This window comes from Pelophylax lessonae, assembly GCF_965119305.1.
Source record: "Pelophylax lessonae genome assembly, chromosome: 4".
Taxonomy (NCBI): domain Eukaryota; kingdom Metazoa; phylum Chordata; class Amphibia; order Anura; family Ranidae; genus Pelophylax; species Pelophylax lessonae.
In genome coordinates this window covers 361767661-361790965 of record NC_138771.1, presented here as the reverse complement: position 1 = coordinate 361790965, position 23305 = coordinate 361767661, and the positions used below count along the sequence as shown (strand labels likewise).

The window sequence follows — 23305 nt, the reverse complement described above, 5'->3', positions numbered from 1 at the left end:
AAGCATTCCTCCTTACCAGAGCCTGTTATACTACAACTAGGGGGACTACAGAGCCCAGCATTCCTCCTTACCAGGGCCTATGGTACTACAACTAGCATCAGATAACTCTTCTAGCCTGATGTGGCCTGCTCTAAAGGGGGATCTATGAGGGGACCTGCTCTACTAAATGGGGATCTATGGGGGGACCTGCTCTACTAAAGGGGGATCTCTGGGGATGCTGGCCTGCTCTAAAGGGGGATCTATGGCGACCCTGCACTAAAGGGGATCTATTCCATATATCCCCCTTTAGAGCAGGGTCCCCATAGACCCCCCTTTAGAGCTCAGTTTCCCTGGATCCCCTTTAGGACAGGCCCAGGCTCCCCATAGATCTCCTTTAAAGCAGGGTCCCCACAGATCCCCCTTTAGAGAAGGGTCCCCATAGATCCGCCCTTAGAGCAGGGTCACCATAGATCCCCCTTTAGAAAAGGGTCCCCATAGTAATCGTGATGCATCGCGGAATCGAATCGTATCGAATCGCGACCCTAATAATCATAATCGCATCGAATCGTGAGGTAAGTGAAGATGCGCAGCCCTACTGGACGGTGAGCAGCTCCCCCCTGCTTTTGCTAAGTTGACGGACCAGATGGTCCAGGGGCTGCAGTTTATTTCTGATGCCTCTTTGGATGTGGCTCCCCTGATTTCTGGACTGCCTGTTTTGGCAGTGGTCCTTAGGCGTGTTTTGTGGCTCAAATGTTGGTCTGCAGACCAGACCTCTAAAAAAGCCTTAACTGATTTTCCTTTTCAAGGAGATCGCCTGTTTGGAGCTACCCTGGATGACATCATTCAGAGTCTCACGGGGGGCTAGTAAGGTTAAGGAACCTCATCGCAGACGTGGCCCATCCTTCTCAGCTCACAGGAAGTTTTTTCAACCCTCAGGGTCTGCTGACAAGGGTTCAAAGCCTTTCAAGGCCTATTCAGGAGGATCCAAGTGAACTTCTTGGTGCAAGACAAGTGGGTCTATGAAGTTATACAGTCCGGCTACAAGATCGAGTTTCGTTCTTACCCCTCCGGAAAGGTTCTTTCCTTCCAAAGTGCGTCTGTTCCTGGACCGATTGCAAGCCCTCTCTGGGGCAGTGCAAGACCTGTTGCTTCAAAGGGTGATTGTTCCAATTCCAACTTCGGAACGTTTTCAGGGGTTTTATTCAGGGGGCGGAACTCTGCTCAGGGAGTTTTGGAAACTGGTCCAGACTCCCGATCAGTGTCCTGGAACTCCAAGTGATCAGGCTGTGCCTGAATCACTGGACGGATCGCCTTCAGGGGTGTCCAGTGCAAATCCAATCAGACATTGCTACGGCCATGTCTTATGTCAATCACCATGGTGGAACAAGAATGCTATTCACAGCTCTGGAGGTAGCAGGCATTCTTCAGTGGGCAGAAAATTTCGTTCTGGCCCTCTTCACCGTACACATTACAGGGGTGGAAAATTGGCAAGTGGATTATCTCAGTCGGCAGGCGTTGGACCAAGGGGAATGGTTCCTTCATCCGGACATGTTTCATCAGCTATGTCTCCGGTGGGGCACCCCCGAGGTGGATCTGTTGGCGTCTCGGCTCAACAGGAAGGTGCAGAGGTTTGTGGCACAGTCACGGGACCTGTTAGTGGACACCACAAACTCACTGGTGGCCCCCTGTGGCCAGTATCATCTGATTTACGCCTTCCCTCCTCTCAAGATTTTGCCGACACTCTTGCGCAGGATCGAGGCAGAAGGAATTCCGGTCATTTTCATTAGGCCTCACCGTTCTTGGTACGCTGACCTGGTGCAGCTGGTCGCTGATGCCCTTTGGAGACTACCTCTCAGGGAGGACCTGCTGTCCCAAGGGCCAATCTTCCATTCTGCTTTACAGTCGCTGGCTTTGACAGCTTGGCTGTTGAAAGCCAGGTGCTGAAGGATAGAGGTTTGTCTGGGTTGGTGATTCCTTTACTATTAAAAGCCAGCAAGGCTACTTCTAGGAAGATCCACCATCGTACGTGAAAAGCGTACATTTCATGGTGTGAGTCACCATCGCTCTTTTTCAGGGACTCGGGTCTTGACCTTCCTTCAATGGGGGGGTTGAGCAGAAATTGGCCTTAAGTACCATTAAGGATCAAGTGTCGGCCTTGGCAACCTTTTAGCGACCCTTGGACATGCACTCCCTGGTGCATACTTTTATCCAGGGGGTTCGACATTTGACTGCACTAGTGCAGTCTCCACTACCGCCTTGAGAACTCAACTTGGTGCTTTCAGCTCTAACAAAGTTTCCCTTTGAAAATTTTCGGGAGATTCCCTTGCAGATGCTGTCCTAGAAGGTGTCCTTTTTGGTTGCTGTCACCTCTGCGTGCAGGGTGTCGGAATTGGCGGAGTTGTCTTGTTGTTCCCCTTATTTGGTGGTCCACGAAGATAAGATGATTCTTGGCCCGTCCGTCGTTCCTTCCAAAGGTTGTCTCTGATTTCCATCTGAATGAGGACATTGTGTTGCCTTCCCCGTGTCCCAGGCCAAAACCTCCTAAGGAAATTGCATTGCATTCCCTGGATGCGGTTCGGGCTATTCGGTGTACCTGGCAGCTACAGAGTCTTTTAGGAAATCAGACTCACTATTTGTGCTTACGAATGGGCCTCAAAAAAGACTATCTGCTTCATCTGCGACCATTTCTAGATGGATCAGACAGACGGTGACTCTGGCCTATTCGATTAAGGGTCAAGTTTCTCCCTTCCCTGTGAAGGCGCACTCTACCTGGGCGCTCACTGCTTCTTGGGCCTTCCGTCATCAGGTGTCAGTAACCCCGGTGTGCAAGGCGGCTAATTGGTTGTCGGTGCACACTTTGACAAAATTAAAAAAAATGGATGTGTTGGCATCTACGGATGTGTCTTTTGGCCACAAGATTTTGCAGGCTGCTGTTTATGGGCCTTGTACCCTCTTTGAGGGTGTAATGTTTTTCAGGTGGGATGCAGTTGTTTTGGTTGAGCTCCTGTTATCTGGTTGGCTACAGTTTAGCCTTGGGAATTTTTTCTTGCTTTTCCCACCCCTCATATTTGACACTGCTTTGGGACGTCCCAATGGTGAAGAAGATCAGGAGCTGTGTCTGTCAATGAATGAAAGAGAAAATTGGATATTTACTTTACCGTAAAATCAATTTCTCTGATGTTCATTGATGGACACAGCACCCACCCCTATATGGAGTTGTAGTACTCCTAATCCTGCTTATAACAAAACTGAGTACCTATAGCAGAGAGGGGGAGTATACCTTTAGGGACTGCTCACAGACGTAGTCAAATTCTTTTTCTGCCCAGTGTCCTACTCCTGTAGGGGGTAGTATAACCCAATGGTCAAGATGATAAGGAGCTGTGTCCGTCAATGAACGAAAGAGAAATAAGTGATTTTTTTCTAAGCTTTTGCTTACTAAACTGTGCAGGTCTTGTGTTGTGTTTTTGTTCTCTCCTATTTGTTTTTTATATCTATTATCATAACTATTTTTTTTCATTTTCAATAGAGTACGGGAGGGTTATATTCCCTGCCAGTTTTATTTTTTCCATTTGTGTCTCATTGGGCAGAAATGGATTTTTGACATAAAACTACCATAAATGCACCAAAATCTGTACTGATATCAGCCTCATTTTATCCTGGCCAGTTGGCTGTCCTTGAGGCTTTATGGGGGCCAGACTGTGGCCAGTGGGATTAGAAAAAAACCCTGGTGTCAGTGAGAGTAAAAAAGTGCCCCATCAATGGTTTTAGTAGAATAAATAATGCTCTATTGTTGTTATCAGTGGGAGCAATGATGCCCCATTGTTGGGTTTCAAGGTAGGAATGGTGCCCCATCGTTGATATCTATGGGAGAAATGGTGCCCCATCATTGGTATCTATGAGAGGAATGGTGTCCCATCATTGGTGTCTGTGGGAGGAATGGTGCCCCATCATTATTGTTAGTGAATTGCATAGCGCCCCAAGGCCCGAATAAAGGCAAGCAAAGGATCCCATTCAGCCTGTGGGCTGCACTTTAAAGACCACTGCTCTAAACCGTTTAAAGCATTGTGTCACTGCATGGTACTGTCAGTCAATAGTTTGAACATGCTGATAGTTGGAGGATGATGACCTCTTTAATGTGAAGCTTCTCCTTCATTGCCAAAGGCAGAGGGCAAGTTGGTAGCCAAAATTAACTGCATATTTATGATAAAGTGAGATCACCCATCTGGCTATGCTGTCTTGTAAGAGTGCCTGTATCACAAAACTGTCTGAGCACAGTTATAATTACATTGGCAAATATACCTGTTTAAGTATATGGTTTTTAATTGTGTATATAGCTTTCTTGCATGGAGTTAAACTTTTACATCTTCAGGCTATATGTTGAGCTGATTTAATGCTATTATTTATTTGAATCCTTATTTACAGCCTCCAAAACCTGAAGATTTGTCTATTGTATGTTTTACCAGCGGTACTACAGGTAAGTGGCTACAAGTCCATGCACGGTTTTGACACAGAACTTGCCTGTTTTGTTTGATGCAATTATGGTTTTTGTTTTACCACTTAAGGACCAGAAGGTTTTACCTCCTTAATGACCAGACCATTTTTTGTGGAACGGCACTGCATTACTTTAACTGGAAATTGTGTGGTCGTGCACTGTACACAAATAAAATTGATGTCCTTTTTTTTCCAAAATAGAGCTTTCTTTTGGTGGTATTTGATCACCTCTGCGGTTTTTATTTTTTGCGCTATAAGCAAAAAAAGAGTGAACTGAAAACTGAATTTTTTACTTTCTGTTATATAAATCAATATAAATCTGTTATTATAAATCAATTTTTTTCATCAATTTAGGCCAATATGTATTCTTCCACATATTTTTGGTTAAAAAAATCCCAATAAGTGTATATTGATTGGTTTGCGCAAGAGTTATCGCATCTACATACTAGGGGATAGATTTATGTAATTTTTATTTATTTACATGTTTTTTACTAGTAATGGCGGCGATCAGCGATTTTTAGCAGGACTGTGACATTGCAGCAGACAGATCGGACACCAAACTGACACTTTTGAGGGGACCACTGACATTACTACAGTAATCAGTGCTAAAAATATGCACTGTTACTGTACTAATGACACTGGCAGGGAAGGGGTTAACACCAGGGGCGTTCAAAGGGTTAAATGTGTTCCTAGGGGATGCTTTCTAACTGTGTGTGGGGGGGGGAAGTGTACTCACTGGATGAACACAGAGACCTAAATAGGAGGAACACAGGTTCCTTGTGTTCATCACTGAGAGAACAGCAGTCAGCCTTGTTTACATCGGCAGACCGCCATTCTGTCTCCATGGGGAGGGATCATGGGTGACCCGCTGATTGGCTCCCCCTCTAGCGCACCCCCACTATCTGTTACACGAGGTGACGTACAGGTACATCTTTCGCTTAACAGAGCCGACCTGCCGAACTACGGTGGCTGGATGGCAAGTGGTTAATAACATTCAAATATCTTCATGAACACCATAAATGTGAAAGAACAAGGGGTTTATTTCCAAATATAAAAAGGTTATCCTGGGATTTAGGTATTCCTTGTATTGTAACTACATTTTCCCAAAGTGGGAGCAATGCAAATACAAATGGCCTTCAGCAGCACTATGGGCAATGTATTTGTTAGGAAAACATAGGCAAACATATTTGAGATACTGTACATGTACTTTCACTGCTTGTATTAGAGAAATGCTCTTTCTTCTGTTTGTAGGCAATCCCAAAGGCGCCATGCTGACTCACGGCAATGTGGTGGCAGACTTTTCAGGATTTCTAAAAGTTACAGAGGTGAATACTTCAGAGTATGACGTAGGCAATATATTAGCAAGCCCAAGCACAAGACTTACTTGCTGGCAATGATCTTGTGTTATATGGGACTACTCTAAAGAACTGCTAATTTGCTGGTATAACTTGTATGTTTTTTTTTTTTCTTAAACTTAAATCTAGAATGTTATTCAAATATAGCTGCTTTAAGCATAAAGGTGATTTTATGATAGTGTTTAATGATTTATATCTATTAAGTGCCTTACTTGATTGACTACAAACTCAATATGTTGATCATTTCTACAGTAAAATTAATTATATATTGGTCAACCATTTTGAATATACATTTATGGCCTGACTGAATTTCAGGTCCGATGTAATATTAAAAAGAGTTTGCCAGATTGGTACTTAATATCTTATTCTGTATCTACTGTTCTAATAGGTGCAAAACACAGATGTTTTGTAAGCATCCCTCAGTTTTGCACAAAGAATAGAAGACCTTGTACACTGTGTAGAAATCAATGGAGATTTTGTGCTCTGTGTACAAACTACTTATGATTCAATGGCGAGTGTACAATGCAAGGACCCTGGTGGCAAGATTTTGACAAACGGCTGTGTTGGGCCAATGAACTGAACAGCTGATATCTGGATCAGGGTGAGTATAAGACTGGCACAGGGGCTCGGGGCTTTATAAAACATGTGTAATCACACCAATGGTAAAGCTACAATTTAAGTAAAATACCTTGAATTTAGTGTCAGAAAAAATAGTGCTGGGTCCATTTTATTTCAGAAGACCTACTTGTTTTAGTTTAAATCTAACCATATAAAATCACACTGCAAGCCAGTAATCAGATAAATCCACATACACATTCTGCATTGAAGGTATGTTCAGATGGTGACACTATTAGGGATTAATTCCATGCTGGGAAGCTTTGAAAGAATAGCAGCTGGATTATAGTTTGATAGCAGCTGTCAGTTAGAATCTGAAGAGTGGGAAAGTGATCATTGGAGGATAAGATTGCATGTAAGGCAGTAGTATAATAATAGGATTTGCTAATCCCCCTTCCCCAAACACTGATGACATGGGATCCAAGAGTTGTGTCCTCCATAACCTTTTGAAGCCTAGGACATTAATAAATTTTAGTGACGCACAGCAGACACTCTATTGCTATTGCCTATTTCCCTTAACAAACTCAGCCAATTCAACCACCACTCCTACTATATGAATGCCTTTGATAGCAGAACGGGTCCTGATGTTAAAAGTGTTTCTATCCATAGACAGCTTCATAAAGCTATGAGCATCTCTGTTGACAAAGATTTCTATAACATGAAGGGAGAGGCCAGATTTCTGGGAGGACCCTAGTAAAGTAAAATGTAAGTGAGACGGTGAGACTGTGTGGGAGGGCGGATTTTGAACTATTCTGTGGGGAAAAATTAACATGGAATGCTGCACTCCTACTATGAATCAACCCATTTAAAATACAGTATAAAACACACATCATAATTTATACAGGTGCATCTCATAAAATTAGAATATCATCAAAAAGTTCATTTATTTCAGTAATTTATTTCACAAAGTGAAACTCATATATATTTTATATAGATGTGTTACACACAGAGTGATATGTTTCAAGCATTTATTTCTTTTAATTTTAAAAAACTATGGCTTACAGCTAGTGAAAACCCAAAATTCATTATATCAGAAAATTAGAATATTACATAAGACCAAAAAAAAAAAAAGGATTTTTAATACAGAAATGTTGGCTTACTGAAAAGTATGTCCATGTACAGTATAGTTAGTATGCACTCAAGACTTGGTTGGGGCTCCTTTTGCATTAATTACTGCATCAATGCGGCGTGGCATGGAGGCAATCAGCTTGTGGCACTGCTGAGGTGTTATGGAAGCCCAAATCATCATGTCTGTGACTGTGGAAAATGTTGCATTTCCTATGGAAATCAAGATCCCAGAGTCTGGACGAAGAGTGGAGAGGCACAGAATCCAAGTTGCATGAGGTCCTGTGGGAATTTTCCCCAGTCAGTCATGATTTAGGGAGCCATGTCATCTGTTGGTCCACTGTGTTTTATCAAGTCCAAAGTCAGCGCAGCCCTGTACCAGGAAATTCTAGAGCACTTAATGCTTCCCTCTCCTGACCAGCTTTTTGGAGATGTGGATTTAATTTTCCAGCAGGATTTGGCACCTGCCCACACTGCCAAAAGTACCAATACCTGGTTTAATGATCAATGTATGACTGTGCTTGATTGGCCAGCAAACTCGCCTGACCTAAACTCCACAGAGAATGTGTGGGGTATTGTTAGGAGGAAGATGAGAGACACCAAACCCAACAATGCAGATTAGCTGAAAGCCAGTACCAAAGAAATATGGCCTTCCATAACATCTCAGCAGTGCCACAGGCTGATCGCCTCCATGCCACACCACACTGATGCAGTAATTCATGCAAAAGGAGCCCCGACCAAGTATTGAGTGCATATTATACTGTACATGGACATACTATTCAGTAAGCCAGCATTTCTGTATTAAAAATCTTTTTTTTTAATTAGTCTTAGGTTATATTCTAATTTTCTGGGATACTGAATTATGTGTTTTCACTAGCTGTAAGCCATAATCATCAAAATTTAAAGAAAGAAATGCTTGAACTATATCATATCATATGAGTTTAACGCATCTATATAAAATATATGAGTTTCACTTTTTGAATTGAATTACTGAAATAAATTTACTTTTTGATGATATTCTAATTTTATGAGATGCACCTGTATAATAGCTTATTGGAATCAAAACTTTTATCCCAGTATCAAAAAAGCAAATTACTTCCACATTGGCACTCTAATTATCTTCCCACACATCTGTGTTTATAAATATACAAAAATTCTTTAAATATAAAACATTATAATACTATTAGGTACTTTATAACTGCCTCTTCGAATGTACATACAGTAATAACATTTACAAGACACAGCCCAGTGGAAAAACACAGCTTCATTTCCCTTGTAGTGTGTTTGGATCATTTGTAAACTGGAACCAGCACAACTTAAAAAGGGCCACAAATCAGTGACTATAATTTGGATGGAAATGTTCACAATTATTTATAAAACAATTAAGAACTTTTGTATGTGTAGTACTTGTGAATTGTTTGGTTCATATAATTCATGCAGTACAGATGACTGGTAAATTTTCTGTAGGACCAGTCACCATTTCATAGTACAAATGGATGTCTGTGTCATTATTCCTAGTCATGGCAGTTTTAGTCTAGAACTCCATAGCATATGTTTACTGTATATAAATCTGCATAGCACTGCCCATCATAACATCTAAAGCTCAACTCTAGCCAAACTGTTTTTTTTTTGTTTATGTCTTATTATCTCATTGTCAGAGTTCCTTTAATTTCTGCTCCTGATGAACCGGGGGCTACAAAAGAAATAAAATCCTGACAGAGGTTCTATGTCTTCCTCATCAAAAATTAAATGAACATTTTTTGGCAGGCGTTGGGCTTTAACCTTTGCCCCTGATTAATATTACCCATTTTATCCTATTTTTCATTTCTAATTCTTTCATTAGACTGCTAACCAGAAGGTGATTGTCTTTATATGATAAGTGAATGTAAAGCTGGTCTAAAATAGTTTTATTTATTGGGCTTGCCATTTTCTGGTTCAAAATGCTACAAGCAACATGTTGAGCATATACTGTACATATAATATTTGCTCAATTTAGCACAATTAAAACCTAGAGACACTCAAAACTTTTTGGCAGTATCTGGAATTGCCAATACGGTGTTCATGCCTGAATGTTGTCAATCTGTGGTAGTGATTTGAATTTTTTTGCAATATTTTCTGAAAAAAAAAAAAAAAAAACCTAAAAAAAGTATATCAATTCAGAAATTATTTGTTTTTACCTTGTAAAAAACACTAGGTTTTAAGTTAGGCCTTAATAAGTGCATACAGAAAATGTATTGCGCTGACAATCACCAATGCTTTATCTATTGCATGTACTTGTGAAGGTACACTTGGTTCCACACCCTGTGCTGTGTGATGAGGAATTTTCTGTTTCTGTCACTTATACTGTAAAATCATTGCCCACCACCCTACAATAAGACCCAGTGCTTTACATATTTAAAATATCTGTTACAAAAAAGGAAGAATTGTGGTAGATGTTGGAAAGCCAATAAGAAAAATTGTAATAGGCTTGTACAGTATAGGAATGGTAGCTCCCTGCTTGCAAAAGTTTCTAAAAGCTTAGTAAACAATCTCACCATATTCCATGTCTTTTGGTGGCTTTTATATAGTAATAATAATAATTTAACATTTGATTAAGGGATATTTCCTAAATTTTTTAGTAAAAGGCCACCCCTACAGTATATGATGAGCTCAGAGAGCCTTGTTCTGTGTGTTTGGAAAGGGCTTCATTACAGATTCTTAATTCTAGATGGCTCTGCAGAAAAAAAAAATCTGGAATCATATCTGGAAATTAGATGTTTATGCAGAGAAGTACAGAGAGGCGAGAAAAATAGAAATCACATTTAAAGTAAACCTGGTCCCAGACTATGTTCATATTTACATATTCTTAATGTCTATAGTCTGGGTACAGGTTCACCTGATGATGAGATTTATCAAAATAAATGTATGAACGCCAGGCAAATATAAATTACAAAGATGAATGCACCTGGGCATTCATGAAGATTTCATTAAATGTTTTTTTTTTTTTTTTTAAAGCCAGCTGTGTAAGTAATTTGTGAATTTAAACTGATATCAGCCTCATGCAATATCCCCTGTACAGCAGCACTCAGGCTGAGAGTAGGGGGAAGCAGCACAAGAAGCCAGTCAGTTATGCTGCAGTGCTCATGTCTGCTGCTTCTTAGGCTCCATGCACACTAGCATTTTTCATGAGCTCATAAAAAGCTAAAAAAAATCTGGATAAAAAATGATGATAATAGCATTGTTGTGCCAGCTTCTAGTAGCATTTTAGTAGCTTTTAGAAGCTTTTAGGGGCATTTAAGAGCGTTAGCATTTTATTAGCGTTTTTGCAGTACATGGGAAAAAAAAGATAAAAAAAAGCAGTAAGGAGCATGTTAGTAGCATTTAGAAGCAGTTGGGAGTATTAAGAAGCATTCAGCATTTTTTTTTCCTGCCGGAAAAACGCTCCAAAAAACCCTACAAAAACATTTTTTTTTCTTCTCCGAGACGTTGAAGCTCAAAAAATGCTAATAGCCTAACTTGGTGTGCATGGACACATAGGATAACACTATTTAGCTTGTAGGAGCAGAAAAAAAGCTAACAGCTTTTAGGAGCTTAAAAAAATGCCAGTGTGCATGAAGCCAACTGTCCAGTCAGAAGATGGGGAACGGCCAAGGCCTGCAAGGGTTGAACTTTAGCAGAGAAAAAAACAAGTCTACTCTCCTGACAGACAGAGTTGTGCTATATGGCCGAGCTGTGTAAAACTAAATGGACAGCATGCAAATCCTTTGGCAAGTGCAATATATGTATTTCTTCTGTGTATATATAAAGCTGAATTTTAGGTATGGCAATTTTTGCATAGCTACGTTGGTCCTGCTTGGACCAGTATAAGTATGTATATGCCATACCTGTGGGATCTATGTGGAAGCTGGAAATCATTATAGTAGGCACCATTATTACAATGATCTCCACTAGCTGCCAGGTCCTGTGTCAAGTGGCTGCCCTGCTGCTTAGTGAACACAAGAGTTTGAACGCTAGGCACCATTTAGAGAACACTTTGCATTTTATCATTGAATTCAAAGTGTTCTCCGATTGGACAAGGTGAAGATTGGGATGTCACCACCCAGAATCTCCACCTCGTTCAGTTAGACAACACTTTTGGGTTGATTTGCTAAAACTGGAGAGTTCAAAGTCTGGTGCAGATGTGCATAGTAGTCAATTAGCTCCTAACTTCAGCTTGTTTAATTAAGCTTTGACAAAAAAAACTGCAAGCATTCATTGAGAAAATGCAAAGTGTTGCCTGAATAGTGCTTGTGCCGAGCCTCCTGTGCTCACAATGCAGCAGGGCAGCCACTTGGCACAGGGCCCAGAAGCTAATGGACATCACCATGGTAGTGGTGCCTACTGCAGTGTTTCTTCCAGAAGGATTGGGAAGTTAGAGAAGATACATACTTACATGGTCCAAGCTGGACCAATGTAACTTTGTGAAATTGCCATACTTAAAATTCAGCTTTAACTATTTGCCTGGAGTTCAGCTTTAATCATACTTTAGTAATTATTCTACTATATGGTTACTTCATACAGGTTTCTTAAATAGGTAGGCACTGTGATGATATTTCTAATAATTAATTCCAAGCCTCTCTCAACATGACAAAAGCACATCAGCAACAAGGCTGTTTGTTCCAGGCGGAAGCATTCTTTAGTGTTTTGTATGTTTGTTGCCCTGATGTTTACTACTCCTGCTAACATACTGTAGCCTCATTGACCTTGTGGCCTAACTCTGTACTCTGTATGCTGCTCTCTTCTACCCACCTCTTTCTCTTGACAAACCTTCCCCCTTTTTGCACCATTTTTCTTCTTTATTGTTTTATGACTTTCTCGTTGTCTTCCTGTCAGTGTTTCTCTCCTTTTCTGTCTCCCACGCCCTTCACCTGCAGAAAGTGATATTTCCGAAACAGGACGATGTGCTCATCTCCTTCTTGCCTCTGGCTCACATGTTTGAGAGAGTAATACAGGTAAGCCACTTGCCTGATCTGACTTGGCCTTGTTGGGCTGCCTGTGTTTTTTTTTTCTTTCCAGAGTCAGTGGTCCCCAACATCTGAGGATGTACACATTTCCTATTTGCCTTTAGCACACATGTTTGAGAGAATGGTGCAGGTAAGGTCTTTGCGTAGGTGAAAGTAGTGACACTCTCACCAAGAATCAAGCTGTGCCAAATGTAATAGTCTGGGATTATTAGTAGAACAAAAATCAAAATAACACCTGAAATCATATACAAATTTCTGGTAAAACAATCATTAGAATAGATTTTTAATACTAACACTGGTGCATTATAGAAGGTGATGTCTTATATGCAGCTATCTTTTTCATAACTACTGTATATGACTTGGCAGAAATACACACAAATAAGGGATAATAGTGAGATCACAGATATCAAAATGAATTCAATTAAAAAATGCCATGTGGTTTAAAGAAGCAATGATCAATGTTTTGTCATTTTAAATAGCAGACTTCCTTAACATTTGGGGTATCTCTTAAAATGTAATTATTCCCCAAACTGACAACAGTGAATCAGTGTTGAAGCACAGAATGAAAGCATTCTGAAGACATCCTTCGCATGTCCTCCTTCTTTAGGGCTTAGTCTGGCAACATGCCCAAAACGTTTAGTGGAAATGGCATTTTGTAAAAATCCATGAACAGATAATGAAATCAGGAGAGCAGCCCTGCAGTCTTACTACTTTATGTCACAGGCCCTGAAGAAAGAGACATGCTAAAACCTCCAAAATATGTTGGGATGTTTAATCAATTTTTGCAACAAAAAAAAAAGATAAAACTTTAAACATCTTACTATTCTCTTAACATTTGGTGCTCCGACACCAATGGACAGACCTTGCTAGAGAGCAACCTTTATTAAAACCCTAAAAAATCTACAAAAGCCATTCAACTACAGCCATCACCAATTTCGATCTGATCTTGCACCACTGCAACGCCTTCTGTAAACAATGGATTCCTGTTTAAAATCCAACAGGAGTGATGTTACTGTATTGTTATAAGGAGAAAGAAAAAAATTCACAGCAATCATAAAGATATGGATTTTCAGGGAAAAATTATAGCTAGTGCTTCCATTGCCAGTAGGGCTAGTTATATGTCTATATAGTCTTCACAGGGGTTTACATAGTTTACATAGTAGTTGAGATTGAATAAAGACAATAGTCCATCCAGTTCAACCTGTGTAGGCGCGCGTGGCCGTAATCATCTCTCATACCCCTTAATGTTCTGATCCTTCAGATGTACATCCAAGAGTCTTTTGAAAGTAGCCATACTTCCAGCAGAAACTACCTCTTGTGGTAGAGAATTCCACAATCTTGTAGCCCTAACAACAAAGAACCCCCTGCGTTGCCTGAGGTTAAAACGCTTCTCCTCTTATCGCATTGTATGTCCTCGAGTCCTCATGCAATCCTTGACTTGACCTGAATAGCTTTTTTTCTATGCTGAGATCACCATTGAGGTATTTATAAATTGCTATCATGTCCCCTCTCAGGCGTCTCTTCTCCGGGGAGAATAAATTAAGCGATTGTAGACACTCTTCATAAATTAGGTCCGCCAATCCCCTAATTAGTTTAGTTGCCCTTCTCTGGACTCTCTCCAGCTCCAACACCCCCTCCTGAGGACTGGCGACCAGAACTGGACAGAATACTCCAGATGAGGTTGGAGTTTTATAAAGTGGTAGGATTATAGTTTTATCTCTGGAATACATCCCTTTCTTTATGCATGCTAATATCCTGCCGGCTTTGGCAGCTGCTGCTTGGGGTTGCATAGCTTGCTCCTTTTAGACCATTCATGGCCATCCTTAAGCTGCAATAACCTATGTCAGCATGTAACAGTAGCTCTGTGAAATTTTTTTTAATAATAAAAGATTTAAGACACAGACTTGCACCTTTTTGTGTAAATGTTAATGCTACTGAAGAGAGTGGCAGTAGAATCATAAATATATGTGTGCCTTTTAGTTTACCCATTCACAGGTAGATACAAATACACATCTGGCCATACTTGCTCACCATGGTCAAGCCTGGTATGGTCTTAGTTGGGTGTGACACAAGCACAGTCAAATTTCGACATACAAGAGAAAAAATATAAATCGGTTGCATAGGAATTTAACAACTGGTTGGAAAATCTCTTTGTTAAATAAGCAACTCTTCTGGTGATTTGTTGTAGCTACCCACAGTCAGCATGTGAAAGAATAATTACTACTTCATGCTACTGGTGTAACTCATACCAAAGGGAGCCATTTGTTCTGCCTGTGCAATGCTTTTAGTAGCATGATTGAGGAAAAAAAAAAAACTGTGTGCGCCTGACAATAAACGGCTCTCATTACGCTTCTCTAGTCAACACTGCACTGTACAGTGATCACATGATGGTTTTTTGATATACTTATATGTGCTTTATATCGGCATCACACCATTAAGAAAAATTCAGCTGATGCAGATAAGCAAAACAGCTGTAAATCTAGATGTAGACTGCAGAAACTATTGACTGAAACTAATATAGAGCTACTTAAAGTGGTTGTAAGCCCTTATATATACCCAGTGAAGTTACTGGCCTCAGGTGATACACAAAGATTAAACAAATCCTCCTACATAAGTTATGCCTGTTTGCAGCTCTCTCTTCTCTACATCTGAATTCAGAAAACGGGGCGGGAAGCTGAAGCTACACTCTGCATAGCTCAGCGAGAAGAGCGATGAGAGCTGATTGGAGGGAAGGGACACCATCACAGCACACAGGAACAGAGCTGAGGCTGTCAATCTGCTGGAGACCCCTTCCGAAAACTTGTCAGAAGTGATTCATGCTGATAGCAGAGGAACTAAGCAGCAAACAAAAGTGACACTTAGTGCTGTGGCCTGGGACGGGTACACACTATAGAGGGATATGCTTTATTCATATTTAATGTCTGAGGTTTATAAGCAATTGAAAGTGGTTCTAAAGCATTCTATGCATTAAGGGGAAAACCCTTCTCTGCTGCAGCTGCCCCTCAGACCCTCCTTTTTCCTTACCTGAGACAATCCAAGCCAGCGATGCACATGAGCGCAGTGGCTCCCAAAGCTGTCTTTCTCCTCATTGGACAGATTGATAGCAGTGGGTCAATCCAATCTGGTGCTGTCATTTAAATCCAGTGACACGGGAGTGGGGCCAAGTCCCACTATCTGTGTCAATGGATGCATCAGCAGGACTAGGGAGAAAGTAGGCACGGGAGCCCCCAGGGAAAGCGGATTTTCCTGGGGGGCACCTGATGAAGAGGAGGGGCCTGGAGCATCAGCAGGGGACCACAGAAGAAGAGGATCATGGCTGCTTTGTGCAAAACCATTGCAAAAAGCAGGTAAGCATAGGCATGTTTGTTATTTTTATGTAAAAAAACAAAACTTTACAACCACTTTGAGTACTTTTATTTAAAGCTGTTGTAAACCGCAGCTTGTAAAAAATACTATCAAATTATGGAATACTTACCTTAGAACGAAGGTCTCCCGTGGCGTGCTGTCACCACCGTTCCGACACCTTCAGAGCACATGCACTGGTGATGTCACTAGCTGCATGCAGGGTGAATATCTCCTAAACGGTGTACATTTAGGAAATATTCATTTTACCAAACAAGTAAGCCTTTTTTTGTAGGTAAAAATCACAAAGCGAGCTTTACTACCTCTTTATGCAATCTGCACAGTAGAAAAATCATATATGGAAGAAAATTGTTTCATTTAAAAAAATAGCAAAATCCAATACCATGTAAAACAATTTTCACAATGACCCATCTGTAATCTACATCTACAATGTAGGTTATCCTAAGGTGCTGTGATACGCTAAACCACTACAAGTTAAATCTAGGTATATTCCAAAAGTTTGTGACTGCATATTTTGACTCTAATTACTAAGCTTTAGCTAAATCATTTTTAAATATTCAAATTGAACATGTTCTTCTTCTTACCTCAACAGTCTGTGGTATACTGCCATGGTGGTCGCATTGGGTTCTTTCAAGGCGACATTCGTCTTCTATCTGATGACATGAAGACTTTGCGGCCAACAATCTTCCCAGTTGTTCCAAGATTATTAAACAGAATGTATGACAAGGTTGGTTATTGTGTTGATATTAATTTCTACTTAAACTTAGGTCATAGCCAAAAGTAAAATAATTAGTAAATAATTATCTTTCAGTTACTTTGATGAGTTTGTTAAGTTTACCTAAATTGTTGCTGTGCAGGATGCATATATACGTTGATAGGTTGGAAGAAGACACATCCATCAAGTTTAACAAAAAAATTAAATAGGGAAAGACTTGGAATCAGTTAAAACATTTCTTCCTGATCAGCTAATGCTCCCTCAGAATTGGTTGGTTCAACATTTTCACAGCTTTTACTGTAAAAAACTCAGCATGTGAATTTTCAGCTACTCTTTTCAGTTCTCCAACATCCTTTTTGTGAATTGCTACCCAGAACTGAACTGCTTATTCAAGATGAGGTCTCATCAATACTTTGATAAATAAAACATAGAGAGCAGGAATACTATAAACCTGTTGCAATATTTGTATGCTGAGCCTTTTATTTGTATTTTTTGATTTGAGAATGCGGGTTACAAAAAGGATGGCTACAAGATTTTTCTGGTAAGGCAATGTACAAACAACAATGTGCATAGTTAGCATAGTTTAAGAGTTAAATAAAATTGCAGGGCTCTGTAACAACTTTCCAAAAATCATTTCAGACTGTCTTCCCAATCAAGAAATATTCTACACAGTAGAGACTTTACATTCATAACATAAATATTAATACAGGCAGTAGTGACATTTATTCATGCATACATGAATTGGTAGCTTTTTGGCTTTGTAAAAGGATGTAATTGCCCCTTGCTTGAAGAAAATATTGTTTCATGCTTTGTAGCTGCCATTACAGTACACATAGCTAGTGATGCATACTGTTTGTTACAAATCTCAGTTGGAAAAACTAGCTTTTAGAATGTGATAACAACCTAGATACAACAATCTGAATGGATAGTTATGTGGGGCAGGTTCTCATTTCCAGAGAAACTACCTTAAAGGCAAGGATGATCTGCAGTGAGAAACAAAACAGAGGTAAAAAAATATATAATATATATAGATATATATAAATAATATATCTTTGCTTCTACTTTTCCCTTCCAACCAGCTTTTCTTATTTCATCTGCTCTGCTGATTGGACAATGAATTGCAACAGTCCCGAATAAGTTCTCTCCCATGGAGCTATTGTGCTCCCCCGGCCAGGGGAGCAGGGGTAGATGTCCAGGTCAGGAGAACACACAGTTATAGCCGCTGGCAATAATCGCATTACATATCCGACAGGCTGGTTATATCCAAGTTTATCAATCGGTCAACTTGGGTACAATCAGCCTGCCTGTACATGGTTCGAATTATGGCTGATCCTTGCTGAATCAGCTGAGATTTGTCTATAGTGGGCTTTATGAATGTTACAAATTTTTTCGGTATTTTTTTTTTTACCAATTTTACATTAACAGCAGTGATAAACGCATTGCACTCTGGTTGGCTGTGGCTACTACTCTTTCTCCCATGATAAGCCTGGAGAATGGGGAGGGCTAATAGAAAGAAAAATTCAACTACATATATAAGCAATTTTTAAAATTTTCTAAAGCCTAAATATTTTTTACCTTAATGCATTTCTTGCACACTGAGAGCACACTGTCTGTGTCTGTGGACGCAAGCAGCACATCTCGGCAGTGGGTCTGCAGGTGAGACACAATAGGAAGTGGCTTGCTTGGTAACACACCAAGAAGAAGAGGAACCAGAAGCACCAGCGGGAGACCCAAGAAGAGAAGGTTCGGGGCCGCTCTTTGCAATTCCATTGGACAGAACAGGTAAGTATAAATCTGTTTGTTATTTTTTTTTTTTTATAAATTACAAAAACAGAATTTATAAGCATATGACCTGGTATCGGCCTCTTGCAGTCCCTACACAGCAGGCCTGGAGCAATACAAAGTTCCCATCAGTTCATGTGCTGACAAGAATCATGCTGATAGGAGGAAAGAGCAGGGTGAAAGGGAGATGTGATCACTACTGTGCTGCTTCTCCTTTCACTGTCCAGTGACAGGGTGCATGGATCCAGGACAACCTGGGTCATAGGAAGTGGGTTAAATGATGCTGGCCATCAGGCTAATGACATATAAGGGGAGAAAAAGTTTGCCCTAAAGGAAAGCTCCCTGGAATGAACATTTTTAAATCTTTAAAAAAATATATTAATTTTTTATTGTCATATTTGTCTGGAGTTCATTTTGAAAGCCCGCCTCTAAATTTTTTTTAAATGAACCCTTGTAGTGGGCCCCCCTGTTTTCCAAGGGTTAAATGTTTAATATGTCTATGGGTACATGAATCGGGGTGTAAATGCCTACCCTTATTCCTCGCTCCAGCAGGGTCTCCTCTCAGCATTGATTAGACCCCACAGCTTGGTCTGTGAGATGCGACTGGCCCCATACAATACAGAATACAATACAAGGTTAGTGTCCCTGTATTGTAAATGATGATGTTGAGGCTCTGCCAACAGACTAGAGCTTCCGGCAAAGGAGGAGATAACCAGAGCCAGCTGAAGCAGGGAAACAGGTAAGTGATAGAAGCTCGTTATCGCTCCCTTAGAAATAATGAGCATTTTTTTAAGTTCTTGAAGTTGGGCTTTAAAAGGAAACTATTACTTTCACAACACCAAAAGTATTTAGCCTTTTTCTTTGCATATTTACAATAAATCTTCAAGTCTAATTAAAACACATTACCTGTGCTCAACATCTTTTGTTGGTTGGGTGTATATTGCAATAAGGTTATCATAAAGAGAGATTTACATTGAAAAATATATTTATACAATATGTACGCAGAGTAATCATCACAGTATCCGCTGTTCTTGTATATGTTTGTGTCTAGAAATGTCTTTCCCCTCACTCTGTGCTAGATCTTTAGTCAAGCAGATACGCCTGTTAAGCGATGGATTCTTGAATTTGCATCTCGAAGGAAAGAAGCTGAAGTGAGAAGAGGGGTCATTCGAAATAACAGTGTATGGGACAGACTGCTTTTCAATAAAGTGCAGGTAGGAAGGAGCAATGTATTACATAAATACACAAAACGCTCAAAATAAAGTCTTAATTATTTGATGATGTGAGAGGCCTTGATGAGCAGTTTTGATGTTGTACATCTAAATTTAAATAAAAAATATATATTTATTGCATCAAGCTGTATGCACATGGGTATATAAAAGCAACTGCTATCTACTCTAGATCTTTCTTCCAGGAGATGACAGAAAAAAAAGGCTACTTATGGTGCGTAATTACGCACATGTATGCATGTTTGCAGTGTATGGCATTAAGAAGCGTATGAGCGTGAACTCATTGTCCTGGCCAAAATATTAATTTATTCTAGCCACTGGAATAAATGTAAGCACATATGTATGTGTTTTTGCATGTTTAGGCATGAATGCATATAAATTATGCTCATAAACTCCTCTTTGAATCTGCTTTGGGGCATTTTTTATGCCTCTAAACGCTGCTCTTATACGGATCTATACGCCTAATGTGAATGGCCACATAGGCTAATATTGAACTGCATTTAAAGGCATAAAAAAATGCTAGACGTCTTTTAAAAGCAGCATTTTTGTTGCCTGTGCGCATAAGGCTTTAATGCTAATTACAAAGTGCAGTGATAGAGCAAATAAGCTATAATAAACTGTGGTGAGCCCTGGAGTGACTTAGATATTGGCCAGTATGACATACTTTTCTCGAAGTCAGTGATGGCGAACCTTGGCACCCCAGATGTTTTGGAACTACATTTCCCATGATGCTCATGCACTTTGCAGTGTAGTTGAGCTTAATGGGAAATGTAGTTCCAAATCATCTGAGGTGCCAAGGTTTGCCATCACTGCTCTAATGGGCCATACACACTATAAGATTTTCTGAAGACTTTTTCCTTTAGACTTACCAAAACCATATAATATGAGGTCAAACCTAAACACTTTCAATTTGTATGCAATCTGGCAGGCCCTTGCACTACATAGAAAAGGTAAATCTGAAGGAAATCTAACCACAAAAGTTGGATAGTGTGTATCCAGCTTAAGTCTATTCTCCTCCAGCACTGACAGATCCATGTTTGCTGTTGCTTTTCCACTGCCCCTTTGCCACCTTCTCCAGCACTTCTTCCACATCCGCATTTTCTTACATTGAAAATTAGGCAGCCACTGATGATGTAAATCCTGTGCATGCTCTCTGGAGTTACCTTATCCTAGCAATCGGCTCAATTCTGGCTATTTTACTGGCAACATATGCGTGGAGCAAGGTACACAAAAAAAATCTAGGGGAAACGAGAGGAGACATACAAAGGCTCTTCTTTAAAAACTCTATCGCATACCAATGTTTTTTAGACTTTAGTTACACTTTAACCGGTTGCCAACTGCGCACAGTATATTTACTGCGGCAGTAAGCCCCGGCCAGGCTGAGTGACGTAGATCTACGCCGTTAGCCTGTCACCGGGTTTTGAGCCAATAGCGGGCGGGCACGCGCCTCAGCTCAGATCGCCGCCATTACTCGTTAAAAAAAAAAACACCAAAAATGACAAAAATCTTTCCCTTTGTTAGTAAACGCGATAACTTTTGCGCAAACCAATAAAAATACGCTTTTTGCGATTTTTTTTACCAAACATATGTAGCATAAAACAAATTGTCCGAAAATTTTAAAAAATTTTGATTTTTACATTTTTTGGGGGGGGGAATTTCATATAAGAAAAAAGGGAAAAATATTGTTATTTTTGCAAAATTTACGCTATTTTTGTTTATAGCGCATGATCAAAAAATCGCACAGGTGATCAAATACCACCAAAAGAAAGCTCTGTTTGTGGGAAAAAAAGGACGTGAAATTCGTTTAGGTACAGCGTCGCACGACCGCACAATTGTCCGTTAAAGTCACGCATTAAAAAATCGCAAAAAACCCCCTGGTCAGGAAGGGGGTAAAATCTTCCGGGGCTTAAGTGGTTAAAAGCAAGAAGTGTTGGCACAAACTGTATATTAGTTGCAGGTTGTCAACCATTTTTAAACAATAGACCAGCACAAAAATAATTTTCAGTGAGTTAGGTACATTAAGGCCCCTTTCACACCTGTCCGCTCTGTAGGCGGACTCCGTTTTACTCAGCGGGGATCGCTGAGCAGGCGGATGACAGCTCCGTCTCCGCTCTGTGTGCGGAGACAGAGGTGTCAGAACCCGCTGTCCTCTATGGGGGAATCGGATGAGAACAAACCGCCTGTCCGTTCTCATCCGATCCACCAGACGGATGGAATTAGGGTTTCCATCCGTCTGGATTTGACGGACAGGATCGGATCGGATGTCAACGGACATATCTCCGCTAACAACCGCTGCCCCATAGAGATGCATGGGGCATCCGTTCAGATCCGCCTGAAAAACTGACAGGCGGATCTGAACGGTCCGCATGTGTGAAAGGGGCCTAAGGGTTTTCTAAAGCAAAGATAGTTAACAAGATATGCAAAAGTCATTGGTTGCTCACAAATACAGTGAGAGGGAAAAAAGTATTTAATCCCCTAATGATTTTGTATGTTTGCCCACTGACAAAGAAATGATCAGTCTATAATTTAATGATAGGTTTATTTTAACAGTGAGAGACAAAATAACAAAAATATCAAGAAAAACGCATTTCAAAAAAGTTATAAATTGATTTACATTTTAATGAGTGAAAAAAGTATTTGATCCCCTGTCAATCAGCAAGATTTCTGACTCCTAAGTGTCTTCTATACAAGTAATGAGCTGAGATTAGGAGCACTCTCTTAAAGGGAGTGTTCCTAATCTCAGCTTGTTACATGTATAAAAGACACCTGTCCACAGAAGCAATCAATTATTTAGATCCCAATCTCTCCAGTATGGCAAAGACCAAAGAGCTGTCCAAGGATGTCAGGGACAAGATTGTAGACCTTCACAAGGCTGGAATGGGCTACAAGATAGTCGCCAAGCAGCTTGGTGAGAGAGTGACAACAGTTGGTGGGATTATTCACAAATGGAAGAAACACAAAATAACTGTCAATCTTCCTCGGTCTGGGGCTCCATGCAAAATCTCACCTCGTGGAGTTTTAATGATCATGAGAACAGTGAGAAATCAGCCCAGAACACGGAGAATCTTGTCAATCATCTTAAGGCAGCTGGGAATATAGTCATGAGAAAACAATTGGTAACACACTATGCCATAAAGGACTAAAATCCTGCAGCGCCCACAAGGTCCCCCTACTCAAGAAAGCACATGTACAGGCCTGTCTGAAGTTTGCTAATGAACATCTGAATGATTTAGAGGAGAACTAGGTGAAAGGGTTGCAGGTCATAGATGGGTATTCCAGCATGACAATGACCTAAAGCACAACGCCAAGGAAACAAACGAGTGGCTCAAGAAGAAGCAAATTAGGGTCCTGGAGTGACCTAGCCAGTCTCCAGTCCTTAATCCCATAGAAAATATGTGGAGGGAGCTGAAGGTTCGAGTTACCAAATGTCAGCCTTGAAACCTTAATGACTTGGAGAAGATCTGCAAGGAGGAGTGGGACAAAATCCCTCCTGATATGTGTGCAAACCTGGTGGCCAACTACAAGAAACATCTGACCTCTGCCAACAAGGGTTTTGCAACCAAGTACTAAGTCATGTTTTGCGAAAGGGGGTCAAATACTTATTTCACTTATTAACATGCATATCAAGTTATAACTTTTTTTGAAATGTGTTTTCTGGATATTTTTGTTGTTTTTCTGTCTCTCACTGATAAAATAAACCTACCATTAAAATTATAGACTGATCATTTC

The 23305-nt window shown here is 40.3% G+C and overlaps 1 protein-coding gene across 2 annotated transcripts in view; it reads left to right on the top strand.

The window, feature by feature from the left end:
• Positions 1-23305, top strand: part of LOC309553519 (long-chain-fatty-acid--CoA ligase 6-like) — a 351689-nt gene that overhangs the window by 285652 nt on the left and 42732 nt on the right. The window contains exons 9-13 of one of the 2 annotated variants that reach the window (XM_082254765.1): positions 4402-4453; positions 5722-5795; positions 12540-12617; positions 16443-16577; positions 19427-19561. In XM_082254765.1, coding sequence (XP_082110891.1) covers positions 4402-4453; positions 5722-5795; positions 12540-12617; positions 16443-16577; positions 19427-19561 — 474 coding nt within the window. Of the gene's footprint in view, positions 1-4401; positions 4454-5721; positions 5796-12397; positions 12476-12539; positions 12618-16442; positions 16578-19426; positions 19562-23305 lie in introns of both variants that reach the window. The other variant, XM_082254764.1, reaches the window with a different exon arrangement.